General features: G+C 42.9%; 1 protein-coding gene across 1 annotated transcript in view; it reads right to left on the reverse strand.

Annotated features, from left to right (window-relative positions):
• LOC308295003 (uncharacterized protein) overlaps nt 1-11442 on the reverse strand; it is a gene marked incomplete at its 3' end in the record, with an annotated part of 61661 nt that extends 50219 nt beyond the window's left edge. The window contains exons 1-6 of the mRNA XM_080737939.1: nt 11181-11442; nt 10596-10721; nt 9745-9843; nt 9491-9593; nt 3957-4030; nt 2685-2816 (exon numbers count right to left, since the gene is read on the reverse strand). Of these exons, the coding sequence (XP_080594065.1) occupies nt 2685-2816; nt 3957-4030; nt 9491-9593; nt 9745-9843; nt 10596-10721; nt 11181-11314 (668 nt within the window). The 5' untranslated portion in view covers nt 11315-11442. The remainder of the gene's footprint in view (nt 1-2684; nt 2817-3956; nt 4031-9490; nt 9594-9744; nt 9844-10595; nt 10722-11180) is intronic.
• Between the last annotated feature and the right edge of the window lie 11303 nt (nt 11443-22745).

The raw sequence follows: 22745 nt of genomic DNA on the forward strand, positions 1-22745 counted from the left end.
TGGACAGCAATGTTTTTATCTTTTACGTTTTCACTGACACAAACTCAGAATTATGACAATTAGCCCTTCGCTAAGCCACTCCCCAACCCGTCCTTGTCCAATACCACTTAATAACAAGTTACTTAAAGAGGAGCGCTGGCAAGCTCTGCTTCTCACCCATTGATGTTATATGACAGATTTTTCCCATGTAAATCGATCATTTTAGGAGCAAAAGCTTCAGTAGGCTATGCACTGGAAAAATGTGCATGACATTATTTCAATAAACTAAAAACATAGGGAAATGTTAGAGGGAGACATTTAGGTTTATGGGTTTGGGTTTTATTATACACTTATTATAGTTCTCTAGAGGGAGCATTTGCCGTTGCCAGCCTAATTGGCGCTCTCTCGAATGCGCGCACAATTTTGCGGGTTTTGGGGTGATTTTTTCCGGTTTTGGGTCGGGTTGGGTGGACACACAGTGTCAAGCCTGCATGCTGCAATGCTGGTTAGGGTGCCGACCGGACCGTGCCTCAATGCGGCCAAAAGCACACTTTCTTTAATTTAACACTTAAAGTGCAGGTGCCATGATTTCCCCTCTATAAAACATGATTATCTACTATTATGATTATACTAGGAGGAAGAATTTTTCCAAAAAAATGTACAGAAAGAGTTAAAATTATGTGGTATGCGTGGTTGTCATGGTGGGTGGTGACCCAGCTGAAGTTAGCCACACCCACGTGTGTTGGGTGAATGGAAATTAGGGGAGGGGTTGATTCTATGATGTAATAAGTATGGGTGTTTTTGGAACGGCACGTCTGACCCAGCAGTTGGCATCCTCCAGCTAAAAGCCCAAATAAAAAGAGAATGCATAATTGTTCATAACAACCACACCAGGGGGTCTAATGAAGTACTGTCAACCTCCTAGACACATGAAAACCAGAAAAAGTACAAAACTATGGCACCACCTCTTTAACAGAATAAGTATACATCACATCAGCACATGTTTAGTCAACTTTAAATTCCATGATTTGCAAAACACAGTCTTACTCGTCCCCCAACTGGGCCCGGTTAGGCCACAGCCTGCAATGCATGAATCAACAATGTGATGCTACAAAATGCAAAGTTTAATAATCTAAATTGCATAATACCTTTATCCTTAGCATGCTTTTCCTCTACTTCCTTTCTCTTTTTCTTGAATTTTTTATATCGCACTGTCCTTTGGACACTCTGCACTATTAGGTTGTGTTAGTAGTTTTTGAGTATTTTTTCTTGTGTTTGACATGATGGTGAGATACTTGTTGCACTAACTAGCACTTTGATTTGGGGGCACTGTACTATATTGATAGTTGTGCCTATATATATATATATATATATATATATATATATATATGTATATATATATATATTATTCGTTCCCTTTCTTGATGCACCTTGCTCTTACTGTACTCTGTTCTTGTTTTTTATTTTCTTTATCTTTTGAGCGGTGGTCACACCGTCTCCTATACGTGGCCGTGTGTGTGGGTATGTATGTATATGCGTCCGTCCGTGTCTGTATGTAGCCTGCAGTACCCTTTCTGACCACACATGTTAAGGGAGGGGCGCTGTTGTTCAGACTCACATTCACACACACACACATGCACACGCACGCACGCACGCACGCACACACGCACGCACGCACACACACACACACACACACACACAGCCTCCACCGCTCAGTTCACACGAGTGTGATTTTTTTCTTACTTCTCTGTAACTTTGTAAATAACCTTATACTGCTGTGCTGCCTCTGGGCAACTGATTTTCCCCCTTGGGATAATAAAGGTATCTATCTATCTATCAATCATTGAAAATAAAGTCTGCACGCTGACCACCGACAAACACATCATGATCGCAGCGGCCACGGAACTGCATGGGCATAATGCCTCGTGCCACACATCTCTTCCAACAAGCTAGCCTTACATTTAAGACATCTCCTAGCGAAACTTCTGCAATTTGTGACTTGGGTCGTCATCACGTTTTTTACAACATGGGTTGATATTTTAGATTGTAATTAGAGAAAAGAAAATATGAGTGTTAAAATGTTTTCATTTACTGCTTTCTATTGAATTTCAAAATCAAACAAAACATTTTAAAAAACAGCATTATGTGATTGAGTTTTTTGAGGAGTCTCAAACAAGGTTATTTAACTAAATACGCATTTCTTTGAGAAATTACATATTTACATGTGTGATTTATCTTTCTTTGGCTGTGTAAGATAGTTTTCTTTTAAATACGATAATGTTAGGCCTCCGGTACGATAATTCAACATAGGAATCTCAAACAAGGTTATTTCACTAAATACGCATTTCTTTGTGAAATTACATACCGGTATTTATATGTGTGATTTATCTTTCTTTGGCTGTGTATGATAGTTTTCTTTTAAATACGATAATCTTAGGCCTCCAGTACGATAATTCAACATTTCCCATCTGGCAACACTGTTGCCAGTGAGCACACTAATGAATTACAACAATTAAAATACATCCTTGCAAGAATTGTCTGTGATTGTCATATATCAAATGACCTGTTTCATGTTCAATACTTCCATGTTAAAGTCATGTCTGGGTTTTCTATGACAAGCGGAGAAGTTAGAATCATGTCAAATTTTAAGTGGATTCGTTCATTGTGTCTTTCCAGTTGAAGTTCAAAGAGATCAGTGATCTTACATTTGGTCTGGAACTCGAGGTTCTTCAATCGACTTAGACCCATAGCCAGAGTCTGTTGTTCCGCTGCTTGTTGTAGAGTCATATCCAGAGTATGATGATCCTATGCTTGCTATAGACCCAGAGTGATGTCCTCTGAAATCAAACAAGTGTTTCTTCAACAATTCTGAATATGAATTAATATTATATGTGCAGTATATAATACGTACAGTATGTAATTATGTACAGTATGTGTGGCCAGCCCTTTGTAGTATAAACTAGACCCCACCACCAACCCACCCAAAGACACGTGCTAATAATATTATTGTTATTAATAATAATAATATTAACTCAGCGGGTGCCCACGAGGTGTCTACACGCCAATCTCTTTGATGTCGCTGGAGGCCCACGACGCGTTGACGTACAGTATTAACTTTAAATCTCACCTTTAGGTTGGGGCTGCACCTGGATGTAGCCCATTAGCCGCTAGTCGCTTCGAGTCGACGCTGAGAGCATCGCGCGGCCGTTTTTCTCCGTATAGTCCAATGCATTTCCCCATCTTTAACGCCCTTTATCTCTGATGTTTGTTTTATGGCTAAAACTGTGGCGTGGTGCGGCAAAATGTCCAAATTTTGAGCGGCAATGAACAGCTATGATCAACACTAGCCCATACAGTATGTTACACAATAACATCCTGTCTGCGCTCATGTGACCAAGTGACGTCATTACGCATGCATTCTCTACTGAGAACGGATCATGATCTTTTTTATCTAGCGCCTCTGCTGGAACACTCCACCATGGCAGCTCCAGTTACACTGCGCATGTGCAATACCCCCGCACATTTGTGCATGCCCCTTCTGCACTATCCTTCTTTATTATCATAGGTGCTGACGTCACGCTTTGCAGGGGAACCCCTGCTAAAAGCCCATAGAGTAACACAGAACTCGTGAATTTAGTGCAATTTCCGAATAGTAAAGTATAAAATACGGCTAGCATGATCAAGAACACAAGATAGTAAAAGGCACAAAGCATTATAATTTACTTTGCCGTTCAAAATAATGATTTGTTGGCTTTAAGTCCAATGATTTCTGTGGGCTTTTAGCAGGGTTTCCCCTTCAAAGCTGATGTCAGCACCAGAAAGTTGCTGAGAAATTTGCTGAGTGGGTGGGGTGTGAATAGAGTCCATTAGGGTTAACACAATTTTTGTAATAAAGAAATCAATTCTGCAAAGTAACCATTAACAAATATTTACACTTAACTAGAGTAGAAGTATTGATTGATTATTGAATTCCGTACCCAGTACCCATATTCATCCACTGTTTCTCATTCAGCGCAGAGATCTTCTCTCTCATCAGTTTCCAGTATTCCTCCTGTATTTCACACATCAACAGACAATGAGAGTCAAGCTACATCAAGATGTTAACAGCTGTTTTGCTATACTCTCCTGATCAATCTCCTTCCTCACTGTCAGCTGAAAAGAAATGGGTTAGAGAAGGCATGCAGTTGTCTACAATGTTTACAATGTTACAATATTACAAATGTTTAACTGGTTATGGATGGATGGATAACTAGTTAAACAAAAATAAAATAAACAGCTTATTGGTTATTTTGCATTGTAATACATATGTTTTAATTACATTTTGCTGACAATGCTATTTGCCTAATTAATCACATTAACCAATTAAGTTTCCCGGGGTTCCCCAGGGCTCTGTACAAAGTCTGACACAAATCTGCTTGTCTACAAACTCACAATGTTTCATTATGAACAAAATGTGTTGCATTACAAGTTGCAACACAAGTTGCGAGCCTGTAGAACGGATATTGTCACTGAACGTTCACCCCAGAATAGGGATATATGATAATAATAATAATAATAATATGGGATTATGTGCTAACCATGGCAACCCTATTTGAGGCACATTTTCAAAAAGTGTATTTTTATTAACACAATTACTGCCTTTTAATCTGAAGTTTGCTTGGTGCCTTGGTGCCGCGTCGTTTCCTCCGTAGGCCGCCGCTATTATTTTGAAGGGCCGGAAGGGGGTTGTTTTTGTTTTTTTGGATTATCACTTGACGGCAACGATTACGTCATCTAGTCACATGACAGTGTGAGCCCAGAAGAGAAACATGTATGGAGCCAGAACAGTCTCATTATTCACAAATGCGTATGTCCAGATTTGTAATTTGTGTGTCCACATTTGTAACTCACATGCCCAGATTTGAAACTCACAAGGTCAGATTCTTGTGTGTTTTGTATCTGTGATTTGTATCTGTGTTTTGTGTTTGTGTTTTGTATCTGTAATTTGTATCTGTGATTTGTATCTGTGATTTGTATCTGTAATTTGTATCTGTGATTTGTATTATTATTTGTTATTTGCATCTCTGATTTTTATCTGTGATTCAAATCCACAAAATTCAAACACAAAACACAGATACAAATTACAAATACACGTCATATAAATCCACAGATCATGCACGTGCTTTTTCAAACTGGTTCTGTCTGCTGTGTGGATCTGCTGTGCAGTGAATTTTCTTCTACGCTGGATCTCTGCTGCGCTGGGTTTATGAGACTCTGTCTGACGGTGGGCGTAGCAACGTCATCATTGGCTGTCTTTGAGCTGTCAATCAAATCGGGATTCTGATTGACAGGTTTATCAGCCTATCTGACGGCCCGCCTTCAACCAATCCCAAGACTCCTTACATTGTCTCCTCCAATCACATGATCGCAGAGCAGACCACTTCCTTGTTGACAGGGTGACATATACTCCGTCCTGTTTAAACGTTACAGTGTTTTTTCAACTTTATTTTCATCAGTTTCACATTTTGGGACTTATTATTAATATAATTGGCCGTTCGGTTTTTGGTATAGTGTTTTTATAGTGTTGACGGTGCCGCCCGGTACTGCAGCGCACTTAAAACCCCACAGCTCGGGCTAGGAGCGACCGACCGACGCGGGACCGGTACCCACGCGACCGGCTCGCCGCCCCGGAGCCGGGGACCCCCGGGAGCCCACGGTCCTCTGCGGGGGTCCGGGGACCCCCCGGGGACCCCCTGGAGGCGGTGGAACGGCTGCTTTTGGCCGTTTTGGCCGGATTTCTTGGGACGGCGCGGGGGTCCCCCGGCCCCCGGGGCACCGAGCCGGACGCGTGGGTACCGGTCCCGCGTCGGTCGGTCGCTCCTAGCCCGAGCTGTGGGGTTTTAAGTGCGCTGCAGCACCGGGCGGTGCCGTCAATTTTGCAGGGGTCCGCAGACCCCCCTGGAGGGGTCCGGCCGGTCAAAGTCCTGGATTCCCCGCAAAAAAATTTGGCCCTCCTGCAGTTAACATAGCTGGGCAGAAAATCGGAACGACGCCGGGGGGTCCGCGGGGGTCCCCGGAGCTCCAGGGGGTCTGCGGGGAGTCCCGAGGCCGAGGCCGAGGCCCCTAGGTCGGCCGTGAGCCGAGCGGGGCCGGCCTCTTGCCCCTGGAGCTCCCGGCTGGTATCACCAGGTCCCCGGCCGAAATATTGTGGCAATGGTATGGGGGTATTTTGGCCCTATAGAGTTGCCGTAGTTCAAGATCTGTGGAGCCAGCTCCATGGAGGTGGGCTTCGGACTGCAGCAATACCCTTCTCCCACAAGGCAGAGACGTCACGTGAAAGACCTGCCCGCAAAAAAACACTCTTCCACCCATAGAGTTAGAATAATTATAAATATAATAAGCATAATAAGCCACAAGTATAATAAGCAAGTATAAATATAATTATTATAATAAATATAATAAAATCCGGCCGCCTGTGGAGGTCACGTGACGTCTCTGCCTTGTGGAGGTGACGTCACATCCTGCCAAGCGTGGAGGTGCGTCACATCCTGCCAAGCGTGGAGGTGAGGTGCTAACGTGGCATTTATCAAAACACTATACCAAAAACCGAACGGCCAATTATATTAATAATAAGTCCCAAAATGTGAAACTGATGAAAATAAAGTTGAAAAAACACTGTAACGTTTAAACAGGACGGAGTATGTCACCCTGTCAACAAGGAAGTGGTCTGCTCTGCGATCATGTGATTGGAGGAGACATTGTAAGGAGTCTTGGGATTGGTTGAAGGCGGGCCGTCAGATAGGCTGATAAACCTGTCAATCAGAATCCCGATTTGATTGACAGCTCAAAGACAGCCAATGATGCCGTTGCTACGCCCACCGTCAGACAGAGTCTCATAAACCCAGCGCAGCAGAGATCCAGCGTAGAAAAAAATTCACTGCACAGCAGATCCACACAGCAGACAGAACCAGTTTGAAAAAGCATGTGCATGATCTGTGGATTTATATGACGTGTATTTGTGATTTGTATCTGTGTTTTGTGTTTGTATTTTGTGGATTTGAATCACAGATAAAAATCAGAGATGCAAATAACAAATAATAATACAAATCACAGATACAAATCACAGATACAAATCACAGATACAAATCACAGATACAAATCACAAACACAAAACACAGATACAAAACACAGATACAAATCACAGATACAAATCACAGATACAAATCACAAACACAAAACACAGATACAAATCACAGATACAAAACACACAAGAATCTGACAAAGTGAGTTTCAAATCTGGGCATGTGAGTTACAAATGTGGGCACACAAATTACAAATCTGGACATACACATTTGTGAATAATGAGACTGTTCTGGCTCCATATGTCTGCGCCCAGCTCGAGTATTTGTGTACAGTATGGAGACCATCCTTTGTATAAGAATGTCTCTTTTGAGTAAATGAAGTCTCTTTATGGGCCTCTCAATGGATTTACTATGGAGGACGTTCACTTTGCGTGCAAGCCCGATGTGCGTTGTAAACAAATCGCGGACATTACCGATGCGGGCGGGTGCGGAGCGACGTACAGTAAGTAATAATACCTTTACTGTATATACAGTAAGATTGACAGTCCTCACCGTCAACGGCACCATGGTGTTAACCCTTTCAATGACGGTGAGGATTGTAAACGGCAGCAGAACTGTTAAGGGATCAAGTATGTAGTGCTAATGGTCCCCTATTGAAACTGTACCTTTTATGAATCTGGCCTAACCATGAGTAGTTTTTTTTACAAAACTCTGCAATATGCTAGAGGTCTATGCCAAATGGCGAGGACGCGAAACTCACAAGCATTGGCCGAAAAATGCATTGGTTCTCTATGTTTAATTATTTATCAATTTTCTTCTTCCGACGCTCACTCAATGTAGCACACAGTTGAGCAGCAGGACAGGACGCACTCAACCACGCAAACAAACAAAGTAACATGGTCACAGACACAATATGGATGAAATAGCGAGCGATGAATATCAACGGCCAAGTCAGAAGTTTGGGAGAAATTTGGTTTGGTTCAAGACAAAGAGAACAACATAGTTAATGGCTATGCAGTCTGAAAAAAGTGCAAAAAAGTCTTAAGCCGTAAGCTGGGCACTTCCTCAGTTTGGAAACACTTGGATAACAGCTGTGGGAAACCAGGCGGTTCGAATGATCAATACTTTACGAGAAACAAAGAAGAACTCCTACCACTCAACAGAAAAGACAAGGACGCTATAACCAAGTTATTGGAGGAGATGTCTCGAAATTCTTTATGGGGAAGGATTCAGTGCACTAGCCCAAGAATTGGTTGACATCGGGGCCCGGGCTGGCAGGGTGGATGTTATCAAGCTTCTGCAATTTGGATTGTTTGTAATTGAGACAAAGTCAATGTATGATGATGATTTGTTAAGTAAAAATGTATATTAGTAGTGTTTTTTTAAACCAAGTAACCAAGTATCACCCGTGAACAGAATTAAGGGGTCAAAAGAAAAATGTGTGTGTGTGTGTGTGTGTGTGTGTGTGTGTGTGTGTGTGTGTGTGTGTGTGTTTGTGTGTGTGTGTGTTTACATGTTAATCACAGAAGAATCTTTACGGCCAGTAAGTTTCAGGGGGAAAAAAAATAAACTTCTACCCTTTTCTTTCAAATGAAAATGTAAAACGGGTAAAAATTACCCAAACAGAAGTGTTTCAACTGGTTAGCCAAATGAGATATAGGCATATATACACTGATTGTATATCTGTTCTTGAGGTAATTATTTATCCCCCAAGATCATGAAGGCTAATTTGACCTTTGGGATACACAATCAAGTCAGTGTGTCCAAAAACCTAGTTACTGCACTCTGGCTTTCTTTCTGCCCCCAACCCCTCCTCCTGCATATCAGATATGCTCTTTTGAAAGTTTCTTTCTTCACATCATACTATGTATGATGTGTTACGCGGTAGAACACATCCCTGACCTAGCAGCTTTCACGAGGCCGAGGCGCCAATTCCCATCACCGAGGCTAGGGGACAGTTCACTGCGGTCTACATGTCTCATTTCACTGAGGTCTGGAGACAATTCGCGGCCTTGAAAGCCAGCGTTAATCAAATAAGTCAACCAAAGAACACGTTATTTGTACAGGATCTCCCCGCTGATCAGTAAGAACACTTTGAAGACTCTAGCGGGAGCACTCATTCAACCCTACTTTGACTATGCAGTGGCACGCAAGGCCTTAAAAACAGGGCTCCAAACATCCCAAAATAAACTGGTTAGGCTACTGCTTGGCCTTCCATCTCACAACACAAGTATCGATCTTTTCCTAAACCCACATTTTCGTATATCCGTATAGAAAAAAATCCAAGTCCACTCCACACAACATATCCAGGTCTACATGATCGTCTCCAAACAAGCATATCAGGCATGTTAGACATTCGTTTGGGATCGCTACATTAGCTAGCTAATACGCTCTTGTATATTCATTAGAACAGGTCAATACATGTCATGGAGAAAATATTAGGTTCTTACCCAGCTGTTAACAGACTCATACATGTTCCTCTCTATATTCTGAACATCAGTCACTAGGTTCTTAATGTCCTCAGCTGGGTCTCCAGTTGACATCCAAACTACACTGCTCACAACACACAGAGAATAAAAGAGACAAAGTCAGACATCAGATTCAACTCATCATTGAAAGTGATAATTGTTCAGCTGGTCTTGGGGTCAAGAAGATGGTGAGAACACATTGTATTGGTTCTACTTTCTGTGTGATGAACACTCACAGCTCTCGGATATAGAGGTCACGACGTTCCTGTGTTATGTCTTTATGCCAAGACTTCATGTCTGCTGCAGAGGGAGGGAGGGCTTTGATGGAGTCCAAGCTGAGAGAAAGACAATGATAGGAAAGACAAAGAGACATAGAAAGGGGAGGGAGAAACAATGAGGATTACATATAATTATGATATTATGACACAACTCCAGTATCTGTATTCTGGGAAAAATTTGAATAATATATGTTATAATTGTATTCTTAGTATATTTTGAATAGTAGTAGTATTAGTAGTAGTAGTAGTAGTAGTAGTGGCAATGGGCAATTGTTCATGCCTTATCCCATAGGCCTATCCCTAAAGGTTTTTGCCTTTTTGTTTTTACTATAAAAATCAAATAGCCTATCTACATCGACACGTTGTGTACAAATAGATCAGCTATTTGTACTATTTAAATTGTATTTCAAAATAGTATAACAAGGTAAAGAAGTTTAGGGATAAGGAGTAAGGCATGGACAACAATAGAGCCTATAAAACCATCATCCTCACATCATCTTCATCACCTATCACATAACTGACTGTTTCCAGTCCATTAATAACGTTTATTTTATTGTTGTGTTTTTGTTATTTGTTTCTTTTAAAAACAAAGTAGAACATTCACATTGTATCAGTTGATGTTCAAACAGATCAGTGATATTTTGTGTCTTCAGGTCCAGGTTCACAACTTAAGTTCAAAGGTAAATCATTTGAACTGTCACTGTTCATAGACATCCAGCTGGATAATCATAGAAATGTTCATCCAAAAAGAAAGAAAGAAAGAAAGAAAGAAAGAAAGAAAGAAAGAAAACATAACAGACGAACATTACCTTGTGGATATGATCTTCATCAAATCGCAGCTTCTGCATCTTAAATATTCAACCGTGTTCCTGTAGAAACAGCGTCTACAATCCCAGTTGTCATCATCAGTGGCTGGTTTATCTGGTCTTTTTATCCTGGCAAACATACACACACAAGAGTCAAGTTAGTTGTGTATACATTACATTATTTCATAATAATAACTAGAATGATACAATTGGAAATTGCAAGTGTGGTTGCTGTGACGCGAGTAACACTTGTAAATGAACTGCATCTTACCATTTGAATTTTCCCTATTCAAGTCTATGGGGAGAATTAATTCACTAATAGGCACTTTTTCTTATATGGCAATACAGCCTATATGCACTGCTTGATGAATCTCAGTTTTTGATTACAGAAATATATGCAGAATTTACTCACTTTATTTACACTATATTTAAGGCCAGATTGATGAATCGGGCCCAATGTGTGTATATTGTATAGTGTTAAAATGTGTATATTGTAGTGTTATAGTGTTGTGTATGTTGTGTATATTGTATAGTGCTATGTATATTGTATAGTAGTGTGTTGTTGTATATTGTGGAGGATTCACATACTGTGTGTGTGGAGGTCTAGGTTCATTAGTGCAGTCAGAGCGTTTTTCTTTAGACCAATCACTCTTCATAGACACACAGCTGGATGCTGGAGACTCTGGTCTGTCCCCTTCCTCTCTCTCCACACAGAGACTCATCTTCAGGTTTTTATTAAACCTGCCAACGTTAATAGATCAGAAAACAGGAAATGCTGAATACATGCTGCATGTTGCATGAGCAGCATCAAGCCCATTCAAGCTGATGGGCACAATGTTTGGAGTGCAAAAATTTATTTTTGTAATACTATTGGTGATTACATGTTTGGGTGGACGGTCAATGAACGGGTCTATTGATATGCATATAGGCTTGTTCCTTTGTTAAATTTGATTGTTGAGGAAGGCTTGCCAGTTGCCACCATCACGTGAAGGAGGATACATGGTAATGTGATGTGGTAAGCCATTCCACACACACACACACACACACACACACGCACGCATGCACGCACGCACGCACGCACGCACATGCACACGCACACGCACACGCACGCACACACACACACGCACACACACACGCACACACACACACACACACACACACACACACATATATATAGTGGCGTTTCGATATCTAACCGGTTTTAGTGAACTGTACTGTACAGGTGAGAGGTGGAAAGGAGGCAGAGACACCCGGAAAAAGCCGCGCCCACCCCTGGGCATTGTCACTGAAGGCCATTACCTGCTAATGTACCTGCTTAATCAGCCTGATTTGAGCACACCTGCGGGTGGCTACTCCCAAACATATAAAGCAGGCACACCGGGCTGTCTCTCCTTCATTCCTCCTCTCTCATCTGTGCAGCAGGATGCAGTTCACCCGATAAGAATATCTAACTCACACACATTCCCTCTCAAACATAGTTGTGATGAAATGCCAAATAGTAATGTTAGTTTCTCTAATTCCAGGCCAAATTACAGACCCGCTTTACCCCGCAAACCTGGCCTGCATGCATTGACTAGTGGCAAGATGGCATGAACATGGACCGCTGTATTCCCTGTAATAGGAAGAATCTAAGTCGATTACAAGTAATTGATTACTTTAAGCTCTACTCAGCAGTTACTCTATGGACTCCCCCTCCTGTGAAAAGAAACAAGTAACTTACCTTGGCTATACGTTACCTGAGTATCCTCAGCAGCCCCGTCTACCTGAACTTTGTCTGTCTGTCTGATTGATTGATTGAAGACTCCATGGCCCAACCTGCTAAAGTATCAGATTATTTACCTGCTGAATACTCACCGTTGCCCTGCAAAAGTACCTGATTACCTACCTGTTGAGTACTTGCCTCCGCTCTACCTCCCGAAGAGTATCTGAGTAACCTGGCTGAGTACTCACCTCCAGTGCCTCCTGGCACTCTCCCCCGCCCCAGAACTGCCTGCTGTCGTGCTTACCTTTAAGTTACGCTGAACCCTTTAAGTTGGCTTTTGCTGTCTCCTTCTTTTCTAAATAAAATGCCCTGTTAGCGGCTTAAACTGTGCATTTTGACTGTCTCTTACTTCCCGTTCCATATATATATATATATAGCTGTCAAAAATAACGCGGTGGCGCCGGTAATACATTTTTGGGATTAATCGCGTTAAAATATTTAACGCAATTAACGCATGCGCAGCATAACCGGCCCGGCCCCATTCACTGCAGCCGAGTTACACGGCTGCAGTGAAGTTACACAGCCTACTCCCCCCTCCCCCTCCACACATTCAAGTTTCACACTCTCACACTCACTCAGAGACGCTAGCTGCCTGAAAAAAGTTGTTAAAACCTCTTGGAAAACATCCCTGCCACTGGATTAATAACGGATCATCAATACATCTCAAATAGAGATCTACTACTACCTTTGGCTGTTCAATTGGAGAGGACAACAGCAACACATTAAAATCCACCATTTTAGGCTCCAACTGCTTGCATTAGATCCAGAGAAGTGGTCGCGATGCATGCGTGATGATCATGCGTCTTCCAACACTGCACATTTTTATTGCCAGCTATCCTAGGCTGTGTAACATAGGTTAACTCTTCTACTGCTTCGGACGTTCCCGTTCGCCCCAATTTTGACGGCGGCGCGTTGCCAATACGGCGCTCGTTCTTTTACCTTGTTTGATGACTGTAAGCTGATGAGGGGTCGCGCGGGTGTGTACAGTAAAAACAAATCCTGTAATGCTGCTTTCAAATCTCCACCACACGTAAACATCAATGGTTGTCCAATTCACTTCCTGGCTGTTCACTGTGGACCTGAGCTAGATTATGCATTGCTATGTTCTGGACCACGGCGAGCGGAGCGGGCCAATTCCATTCCATTCTTTGCCTAAGGCTGCCCTCTGCCGCCAGCTAGGCTAAAGTACACATATATTAAAACAAATAATTAAAAAAAATCTATAATATCGCAAAGGTAAGCTACTTTTTGCTGGCACCAGCCCCAATAAATAAATAATAAATCTGTCAGTAAGACTGTTAATGATGACTCGTTGACCCTGATTTGACCGGGATTTGACATGGGCAATCAGCACAGTCTGGCTTGTGTAGCGTGTGTCAACTAAATGAATTATCTGTAGCCCAGACAGATATCAAGTAATCCTCTCCCTCTCACGCTAAACTGACTTGAGTTCCACTTCTCCCCAAACTTTATGTTCCATCCTGAATGACAAGCCTAATATTATTGCATTTAGGCTCTTTAGTTTCCAATAATTAAACTATAAGCCAGTGTTTATTTGCTACACAATAAATGGTAAATAATGTAGCCTATACTCTACATGCATAAATAATAATCCATCCATCCATCCATCCATCTTCAACCGCTTATCCGGCATCGGGTCGCAGGGGTAACAGTTCCGACTGAGATTTCCAGAGTTCCTTAATAACAATAGACCGTTTGTCAGCCTTCTGATTGGTCCCTGAGACTCCCTGACTGGCCAACCAGAAAAAATCATTCACTTTTTGCTATCGGGGGTGGAGTTGTGCAGTGAGAGAATGTTGCTTCAGGCTTTCAACAACGGTCCGCACTGCGCGGCACGGCGAGCGTGCAGTACGGCGGCGCAAGGTGATAGCGATTTAGCTCATTATAATGAATAAGCTTCAACAAACTAGTTCACATGGACCTTATCAATGTAACTAAGAGTTTTGATTGGGTACATATATTTTAAATGGGCAGAATTACGAAAGCCAGCCTATTATGTGAGTAGAACTATACTGTCATTTTCCTACCCAAAATGCACTGCGCTTTCTCTTTCTATTTATCTCCTCTGTTTGAGGATTAAATTAATTAAAACATATATTTTCAGGGGAAAACTACTGTTTTGCTATGTAACTACTGTACTTTTTTCTTCCCTTTTTATTAATATCACATAGATGTGTTTTTTTTTGGTACTTTATATAGCTGTAATGAGGCTATGAACAATCTTTTTCCCCCATCCGCTTCCACTATAAAATAATCTGCAATGGTGATTCTGTCCCACTGGGATTAAACAAATTAAAACATATATTTTCGGGGGAAACCCCCTGTTTTGCAATGTAACTACTGTACCTTTGTCTTCCCTTTTTATTAATATCACCTAGATGTTTTTCCTTTGGTACTTTAAATTGCAATAATGAGGCAATGAAAATACCCTCTCCCCCCATTCACTGCCACTATAAAAACAATCTGCCCAGGGTCATTTGTACCACCATAGTAACAGGGCAGAATGGGGCGGGATTTGACATACGGTCTATTAACTCATATTATGCCATAAACGTACTACACGTCTTTGATCTGTGTTGCCATACACGCAATAAACGTCTTTTTAATTAATCAAAAGTTATCATAATCATAATCTAATTTTGATTCCAAAAAATTGCTTCACCGCCGTAATGTATGCCTGCGTGACGCGTTATTTGGAATTGCACATGAGTTCTGGGCGGAGCCGTTTGTTTTCACATCCGTCGGCAGGTTAGTTACTCAGAGCGTTAGTTTCACTGAGGTTAAGTGACAGGACTGATTTGACCGACGGACCGACATCCGGTCCAACTTCCGGTCCGGCCGGATATTGTTTCCCCCCCTTGTTAAATCTAATGATAGGATAGGCCTATATATATATATATATATATATATATATATATATATATATATATATATATATATATATAAATATATATTTCTTCCTTTGTTAAGAGGGGTAGTGTGGCTTTCGATAGAAGCATATATTTATAAAGTACAAAATATGATTTTGGCCCCCATAAAAAGGTGAAATTAAACAAAATGGCTGGCACCAGTTTGGTAGATTTTTATTAAAGGGTGGCATTCAGTGAGTTTTAAGCTGTGATTAATCTGATAAAAATGTGTAATCCTTTGACAGCATATATATATATATATATATATATACATAGGCTATATACATGTATACATACACACACACACACACACACACACACACACACACACACACACACACACACACACACACACACACACACACACACACACACACACACACACATACATACATACATATATATATATATATATATATATATACATATATATATATATACATACATACATACATACATACATACACACACATATATATATATATATATCAAAGATTGCGTTAGACCGGAAATTGCCGATTTTGACCGATTTTTGGGGGCGAAGACCGGTAAATAAAATTCCTGTCGGACATTGGGACCGGCAGAAATTCGGGGCGAGACATTATTATTATCACCGCATCGCACCGCCACATCATTCAAATAGGTCTGTTCCATCCAGATGTCGCTGTCCGCTTGAGCGTAGCAAAGTAGAGTTGTCACGTGCCAGAAATAGCAGCTCTACCAGCTCACAACATATTGCGGATCTGATGTGTTGTGAGCTTGTGGATCTGCTATTTTTGGAGCGCGTGATTCTGTCGTATAACAAAGAGCGACGTTACGTCATCAAAACACAGAAACACCGGTTGGCATGGCGGGTGTGTGTGGTCTACTAGACTGCACAATTAATACAATTTAGAAACAATTATCTCTTAGTGCATATTTCGGCAAGAAGAATGAAAAGAGGCCCAGGTTAGACCCAGAGCCAGAAGAAGCGGACAACAAGGATCCTCCTGCATTACCTGCACCGCCCGCAGCAAACAAAACAAGAGGTTTCCACGCTGAATGGAAAAACACATACACATGGTTAAGATGTGAAAGCCAGGATGGCAAAGTAAAGAAAATGTTCTGCTCGTACTGTGAGAAAACTGGAACGAAAAATGGGTTCACAAAGGGCTCTTCAAACATGAGATCTTCGTCGCTTTCTGATCACAGTAAAAGTAGCGACCATATTGTTGCTGTGGAGTTAATGCGCCAGCAGGCAGCAATGAAACGTCACTTGGATACGGCTTTGCAAGGGACCAGCAACGCACTAGAATCGCAGCTGAAGGTAGATTTCTATATGGCCAAAAATGATGTGCCCAGTGCCCAATTTGTACCACTGACTGAGCTGATGAAAGCCGTCAAAGCCCCTGATTTCTTAACAGAAACTGGCATTTACAAATCCCACGACTGTTTTAATGACATGGAGAAATCACTGGAGACTGTAATTATTACAGAGGTGGATGAAAAAATACAGAAGAGTGAGTTCATCGGTGTCATAATTGATGAGACTGTCAATATAACAGTGGATCGAAAACTGATAATGTATCTTAAACTGGAAAATGAAGGGAAAGTTGAGACTGTTTTTCTTGGGAATTATACTGTTGAATCTGGGACTGCTCAATGCATATATGACACGGTAGTGGATGCACTGGGCGAGAGAGGGATAGACATGAGTCAGGTCACTGGTCTGGGCTCTGATGGGGCCAGTGTTATGACGGGGAAACGTGCAGGAGTGGGAGCTCTACTGAAAAGAGCCAGTCCCTATTCTATCCAAGTGCACTGTGTTGCACATCGAGCTGCATTGGCCGCAGTTGATGCAGCAAAAGTGAGCAAAGTAGATGACTATAAACACACTGTTAATGCTGTATACTCCTTCTACAAACACTCCGCCACACGAACCAACCGCCTCCACCAATTAGTTGCGGAGCTCACTGACGAGGACACCAAGAGCCTAAAACAACCATGTGCCGTGCGCTGGCTTTCCCTGCATCGCGGAGTAGAGAGCATCCAATCCAATTGGCCTTTTCTTGTCAGAGAGCTCATTGAAGAAGCTGCTGGTGGGAATTCAACAGCACAAGGAATCTGAACACGATCCAGACCTTCTCATTCACCACCCTTACTCACGCTATTTGTGACATCCTCCCTGTTATGACAAAGCTCAGCCTTGTATTCCAGAAAGACAATGTCAATCTTTCCACAATCCGCCCAATGGTGCAGGCGTCTATAGCTTGCACTTTCACAGCTACGTGAAGGCCCAGGCCCAGAGGAACAAAGGTTCCATGATGAGTGTGTGGCATAGTGGTATAATTTAAGGTAATTGCCAGACAACGCCACCGGTGGAATTGCGCCACCGGAAATAGTTATAATAGAACTATCTAATGTAAACACCTTGCTTTTCAAAGGAACACACAAGTTCGTTCTTACAATAATAAGGTAGGCAGAAACATGGCTCAGATATAAAAATACATAATCTTTATTTATACAGTTGTCACTAATAATAATAAAATCTCATTCATTGAATAATAAAAGTTGTTCAACTCCAGAGGGTGAGACATAAAACAGTTAGACTGGAGGGTTGCAGATAATATGGATAATTAAACTCATAACCCAAATAAATACATCAAGCCCACTTGGAAATAACAAACGGACATACAATATTAGTATGGCGATATGGTCCACACATGCTCGGTTCCGTGGCCAGTGGGCTATTTCAATGGAATGTGGTCGCAGTGATATAAATGAAGCAAAGCAGCAGTTCGGCCCACTTTAACTCAGGCGGCACACACAATGTACGACCTGTCCGCGCAGCGGCCCCCAGGTAGAGTTAGTAAACTGATGTGCGTGGCAATAGGTCACCGCACAACAGAGCAGCTCCAGACAGTGTTTGTAGCACAAGACTGCACTGAGTAAAACGAAGGCACCACTGTAGCCCAACGGCCAGTATTACTTTAGAAGACACTGTTAGTGTTTGCTGAGTAGGCCTACACACGACCAGCGTGGCAGCAGGTGAACAGAGACAGACAGCTGGGTCTGGTAGGAGTTGTGCAGCCTATATACTGTTAGCAATCAGCCCACTGATGAGTGGGCGGAGGATGGACCGTGGGAACCAACGCCCATCCTGCTACAATCCATCCCCAACAACTGCATCGTCACCCGACGATGACTTACCCGAGTCTATACCAAGCTGAGACAGCATTCGAGGCCAACACAGGAGAATCCATAAGTGCAGGCCCTCTATCCACTGCCTGGGAAAGATGATAAGGGTTGGAATGCTGGCCAGCTGTCGAACTCGAAGTTCTACGTTGGGCAGCCTCACTACTATCAGATATGTCATCAGATTGAGAAACCAGTGATCTAGGGAGTGGAAGTACCATGCTGGACTCGACTAAGATGGTAGGTGCAAGGGTGTGAGAGTCCACAGGCACAGCCGCAGATGGTTCAAGAGCCACCAGAGCAATGGGGACTGACTCACCATCATAAGGTTCCCCACACTCTGGACTCACCTGTTGATCAATGTCTCTGTTAAGCGGTTCATTCAACCGAGAAACAGAGGGTTCTAAAGATAAGACTACCTGCACAGTAGGGCGCTCTTCTGGATTGACAGGCTCATTCAAAATGCGATCTGGCTGGCCAGAAGGCCACTGAACTGTAGGCAAAATCAGATGGGGCTGAGGCACTTCTGAGGCCAGAACAAACAAGTCACCATCATGGAAATCATCGGCCCCCAAAGATTGTGGTTACTGCCTGACTGGGGGTGGGATCTTTAACTACCCTGTGGTCATGTTGCGCTTTCCGACAGTCTGCCACAGTCAAATGATCCCGGGCAACCTCAAAGGCCATACGAACAATTACCCAGCTATTTACCCCACCTCTTACCGGTTCAGAAACCCTCCCCAACAGAAAATGTACCGGCAGACGAGGTGCCCGACCAAACAACAAGAAATAAGGGGCCTCGCCCGTGGCCTGATGGGGGGTAGAGTTGTAACAGAAGAGCATCTGCGGGAGACAGTCGACCCAATCCCTCTTACGGGAAGTGGGTAAAGTACACAAGAGATTGTGTAGAGTGGGATTAAAGTGTTCCCCATGTTCGTTGCCAGCAGAGTGGTATGGGGTAGGGGGGGATTTTTCAATTCCATAAAGGCTACAAAGCTGTTGGAATAAGGACACTTCAAAATGTCGGCCCTGACTAGAATGGATGCACCCCGGGACCCCCAGTTTATAGAACCATTCCCTCACCAGGACCTGGGCAACAGTCGAAGCCCGTTGATCCCTAGTGGGAATGGCCAGTGTGTATTTACTGAAGACATCGGTTATGACCAGGACATTCTCCAACCCTGTCCGAGAATGTTCTAACACTGTAAAATCAACAACCACAATCTCATTGGGCTGGGAAGCAAACAAACGACCCCTAGAGCTTGGTTTCTCCGTTTGGCCACCTAACGCCTACTGTAAGTAGGCTGCCTGAACTTAACTCATCTGGTGCCGATCCCGAACTAGTTCGGCTTTATTTCAATCCAATACAATCTTTTTTTTATTAATTCACTTACCCCGAGCTGCTTGTAGAGTCGTGGGTGGTCCTGGCTCGCTAGCCGCTAGCCAGCTAGCCGTTCTACTCTGTCCGACGATATATTCCATTAAAAATGGTTTAAAATACATTTTTGAGCTCCCCAATGTTCACCCGATGTTCGGCGCCGCTTCCGATGAGTACACGAGTGTGCCGATCCCGAAGTAGTTCGGCTTTATTTAATTAAATGAATAAAATGATAAGAGGCCTTCTGAAGCCTGGCTTGATTTTTGTAGCTACTAGCCGAAAGCTAACAACGTCCCGGCCGGCCGTAATTTGCGAACGCAATCGCCAATCTCCGCCTAATCCAATGAAAGACCGCATCTTTAAAGGCTTATATCTCTTTTTTGTGTTTTAGGAAAGCGGCGCGAGGTTTATTTACGGCGAAATCGCCCAAAAATGATCTTTTAGATGACAAAATGGGAATAGCCATTCTGTTAGCATCTTCATCCGGGACATTTCCATGCCGTGCATGAACGTGAGGACGTCAGGTCCTGGAAGCTGAAGTCCTGGAAGCTAAAGCGCTCGCCACTGGCATTCTTTGGCCCCTAGAGGGCGCTGGCACTCAAAGAGTTAACAGGTCATTGATAATAAGCATTTCTTTTATTTTAAGGATGTTAGACCTATTATGGCCTGTAGCTTAACCATTGTTTATGCGATTGCCTTCGTTGTGTGCCCTCTGTTAGTGTAAAGAAAATAATTAAATATGAATGGGCCTTTAAAGAAAATATACACTGGTTATCAAATCTGTTAAAATAAACGAATGAAAAATAAAGACAGCTTGTTTTGTTAAATCATTACACGCATAGGCCTATGCTACGCACATCAAATGCGCACCTGTATATGATCTAGGCATAATTAATCTGTTTGTGCAAGATTAAGCTCTCATAATTATATTCATTGGTTTTCAAATAATTTTCTATCCAAAATATAATACTATAGTATCCTGTATCATATATTGTTACTTGTTAGGCTATAGCTAAATGCTCCTGCCTGTCGTTCATCCATTTAAAATGCATGACCGGTTTTGAATTCAATTGTCCGGTAAACTTTGATGTCGTCGGACAGGAGGACCGGCAGAAAAGAATCCTAGCGCAATCTCTGATATATATATATTAGGGTGCATCAAATTTCAATGCAAAATATTTAAGATCAAAATTTCATTTCATTCCATCTAGAACTTTGTTCCACTGTCTATACAAATGATTTTAGCAAAGTTTGGGCAAAATTAATTCATAGTTAGAGGTGCAACGCAGCATGTCAAATTTAGGGAAAAGTGATATTTCGGCTACTTTTAGAGCTTTCATTTCTTGATAACATGACATGGCAATTTCTCCAAAATACAACAAATAGTTTGTGAGAAGGTGTTTCTGACAAGAGAAAAGGTGTTTAATCAAGAAGAAACATTTGAATTTTCATTGAAAGTCACTGAATGTTTTTTGAAAATATTGAAATATTGTCCTAGTCATTCACTGTGTTCAGCTTGCGCTTGTAGGAGCGAAGATTGGGCTGTTCACGGCGGTCATGCTCAACTAAATGCAGCACATTCTGAAGGTGTTACTCACTTGGCTGCTGCCACAAAGTATGATGTGAGTTTGACCCCTCGCTCGGCACAGTCATTCACAACATTGATGGCACGCACATTCACCACACCTGCCTGGAATGATGCACTGGTACCCCAATCCTCTACATTGAGTGGAAGAAATGCTGTATCGATTTGCAACTGGTGCATACCGAACCAGCAGTCTGGGTTGGCAAGGTCGGCTAACCAGGTGGCTGGTGAGAGGACTGGACACTTTGGCTTACCGAAACCAGTGCCAAAGTGCTACTGTGGGGCTCGCATGGGGAGGTTAACTGGTTTGTGCTCCAAGATGGCATCCGCAAGTGCATGCTGCTGATTAGCTGGTGCTGAGGAGTGCCAGGTGCAGCATCTAGTGTGCCCCATCCACAAAGGGGAAAGACAAGGCGTGCGGAGAGATGATCACCTGGCTGACATGCAAACTACTACAGGGCTGGTGCTGTGCCGACCAGGTTGTCAATATGGTATTCGACACCACTTCATCAAACACAGGCAATCTCACAGCAGCCTGCATTGCCATCCAGCTCTCACTTGGTAGACCACTGCTCTTGTCCGGGAGCTGGCATCACATTGGTGAGGTGCTCCTCAGCCACATCTTCACTGACCTCACCCTCACCAGAGGTTGTTTAAGTGTCTAAAGGACAACAGCTTGCTGCTGCACAGCTACAGTGGCCCATTGTTCCTGGGCAAGTTAAGTGCTGAATTCACCATGTGTGCTGCAGCAGTGATAGACTACAGACGAGGTGAGTTCTACCATGACTTTGTGCAGCTGTGTCTTCTCTGGGTGCAGATGATGTAGACTCCAGTAAACTTCCAACGGCCTGGACTGTGCACAAGGCGCGCTGGATGGGCAAGCTCCTCTACACTCTCTATCTGGCTTTGATGGAACAGCACATCTTGCATCCCCATGGCACCATCACCAAACGGCAGCAGGTGCCAAAGATTCTGGCATTTGCCAACTTCATTACGCACATCTACGCAACATGGTGGCTGACCTGTAACAGCAGTAGATGCCGCACGGAATTACCTCAAACAACTGAGTACGTCTGTTGACGAGGGCATTGCAACATCAGCCATGAAAGCGCAGGAAGCACCACTAGATGCTGCCCCTGGCACTCCTCAGCACCAAGATGCCAGCTGATCAGCAGCATTGGAGCACAAATAACCTCCCCATGCGAGCCCCACAGTAGCACTTTGGCACTGGTTTCGGTAAGCCAAAGTTTCCAGTCCTCTCACCGGCCACCAGGTTAGCCAACCCAGACTGCTGGTTTGGTATGCACCAGTTGCAAATCGATAC

Source organism: Nannobrachium achirus, assembly GCF_963921795.1.
Source record: "Nannobrachium achirus genome assembly, chromosome: 12".
Taxonomy (NCBI): domain Eukaryota; kingdom Metazoa; phylum Chordata; class Actinopteri; order Myctophiformes; family Myctophidae; genus Nannobrachium; species Nannobrachium achirus.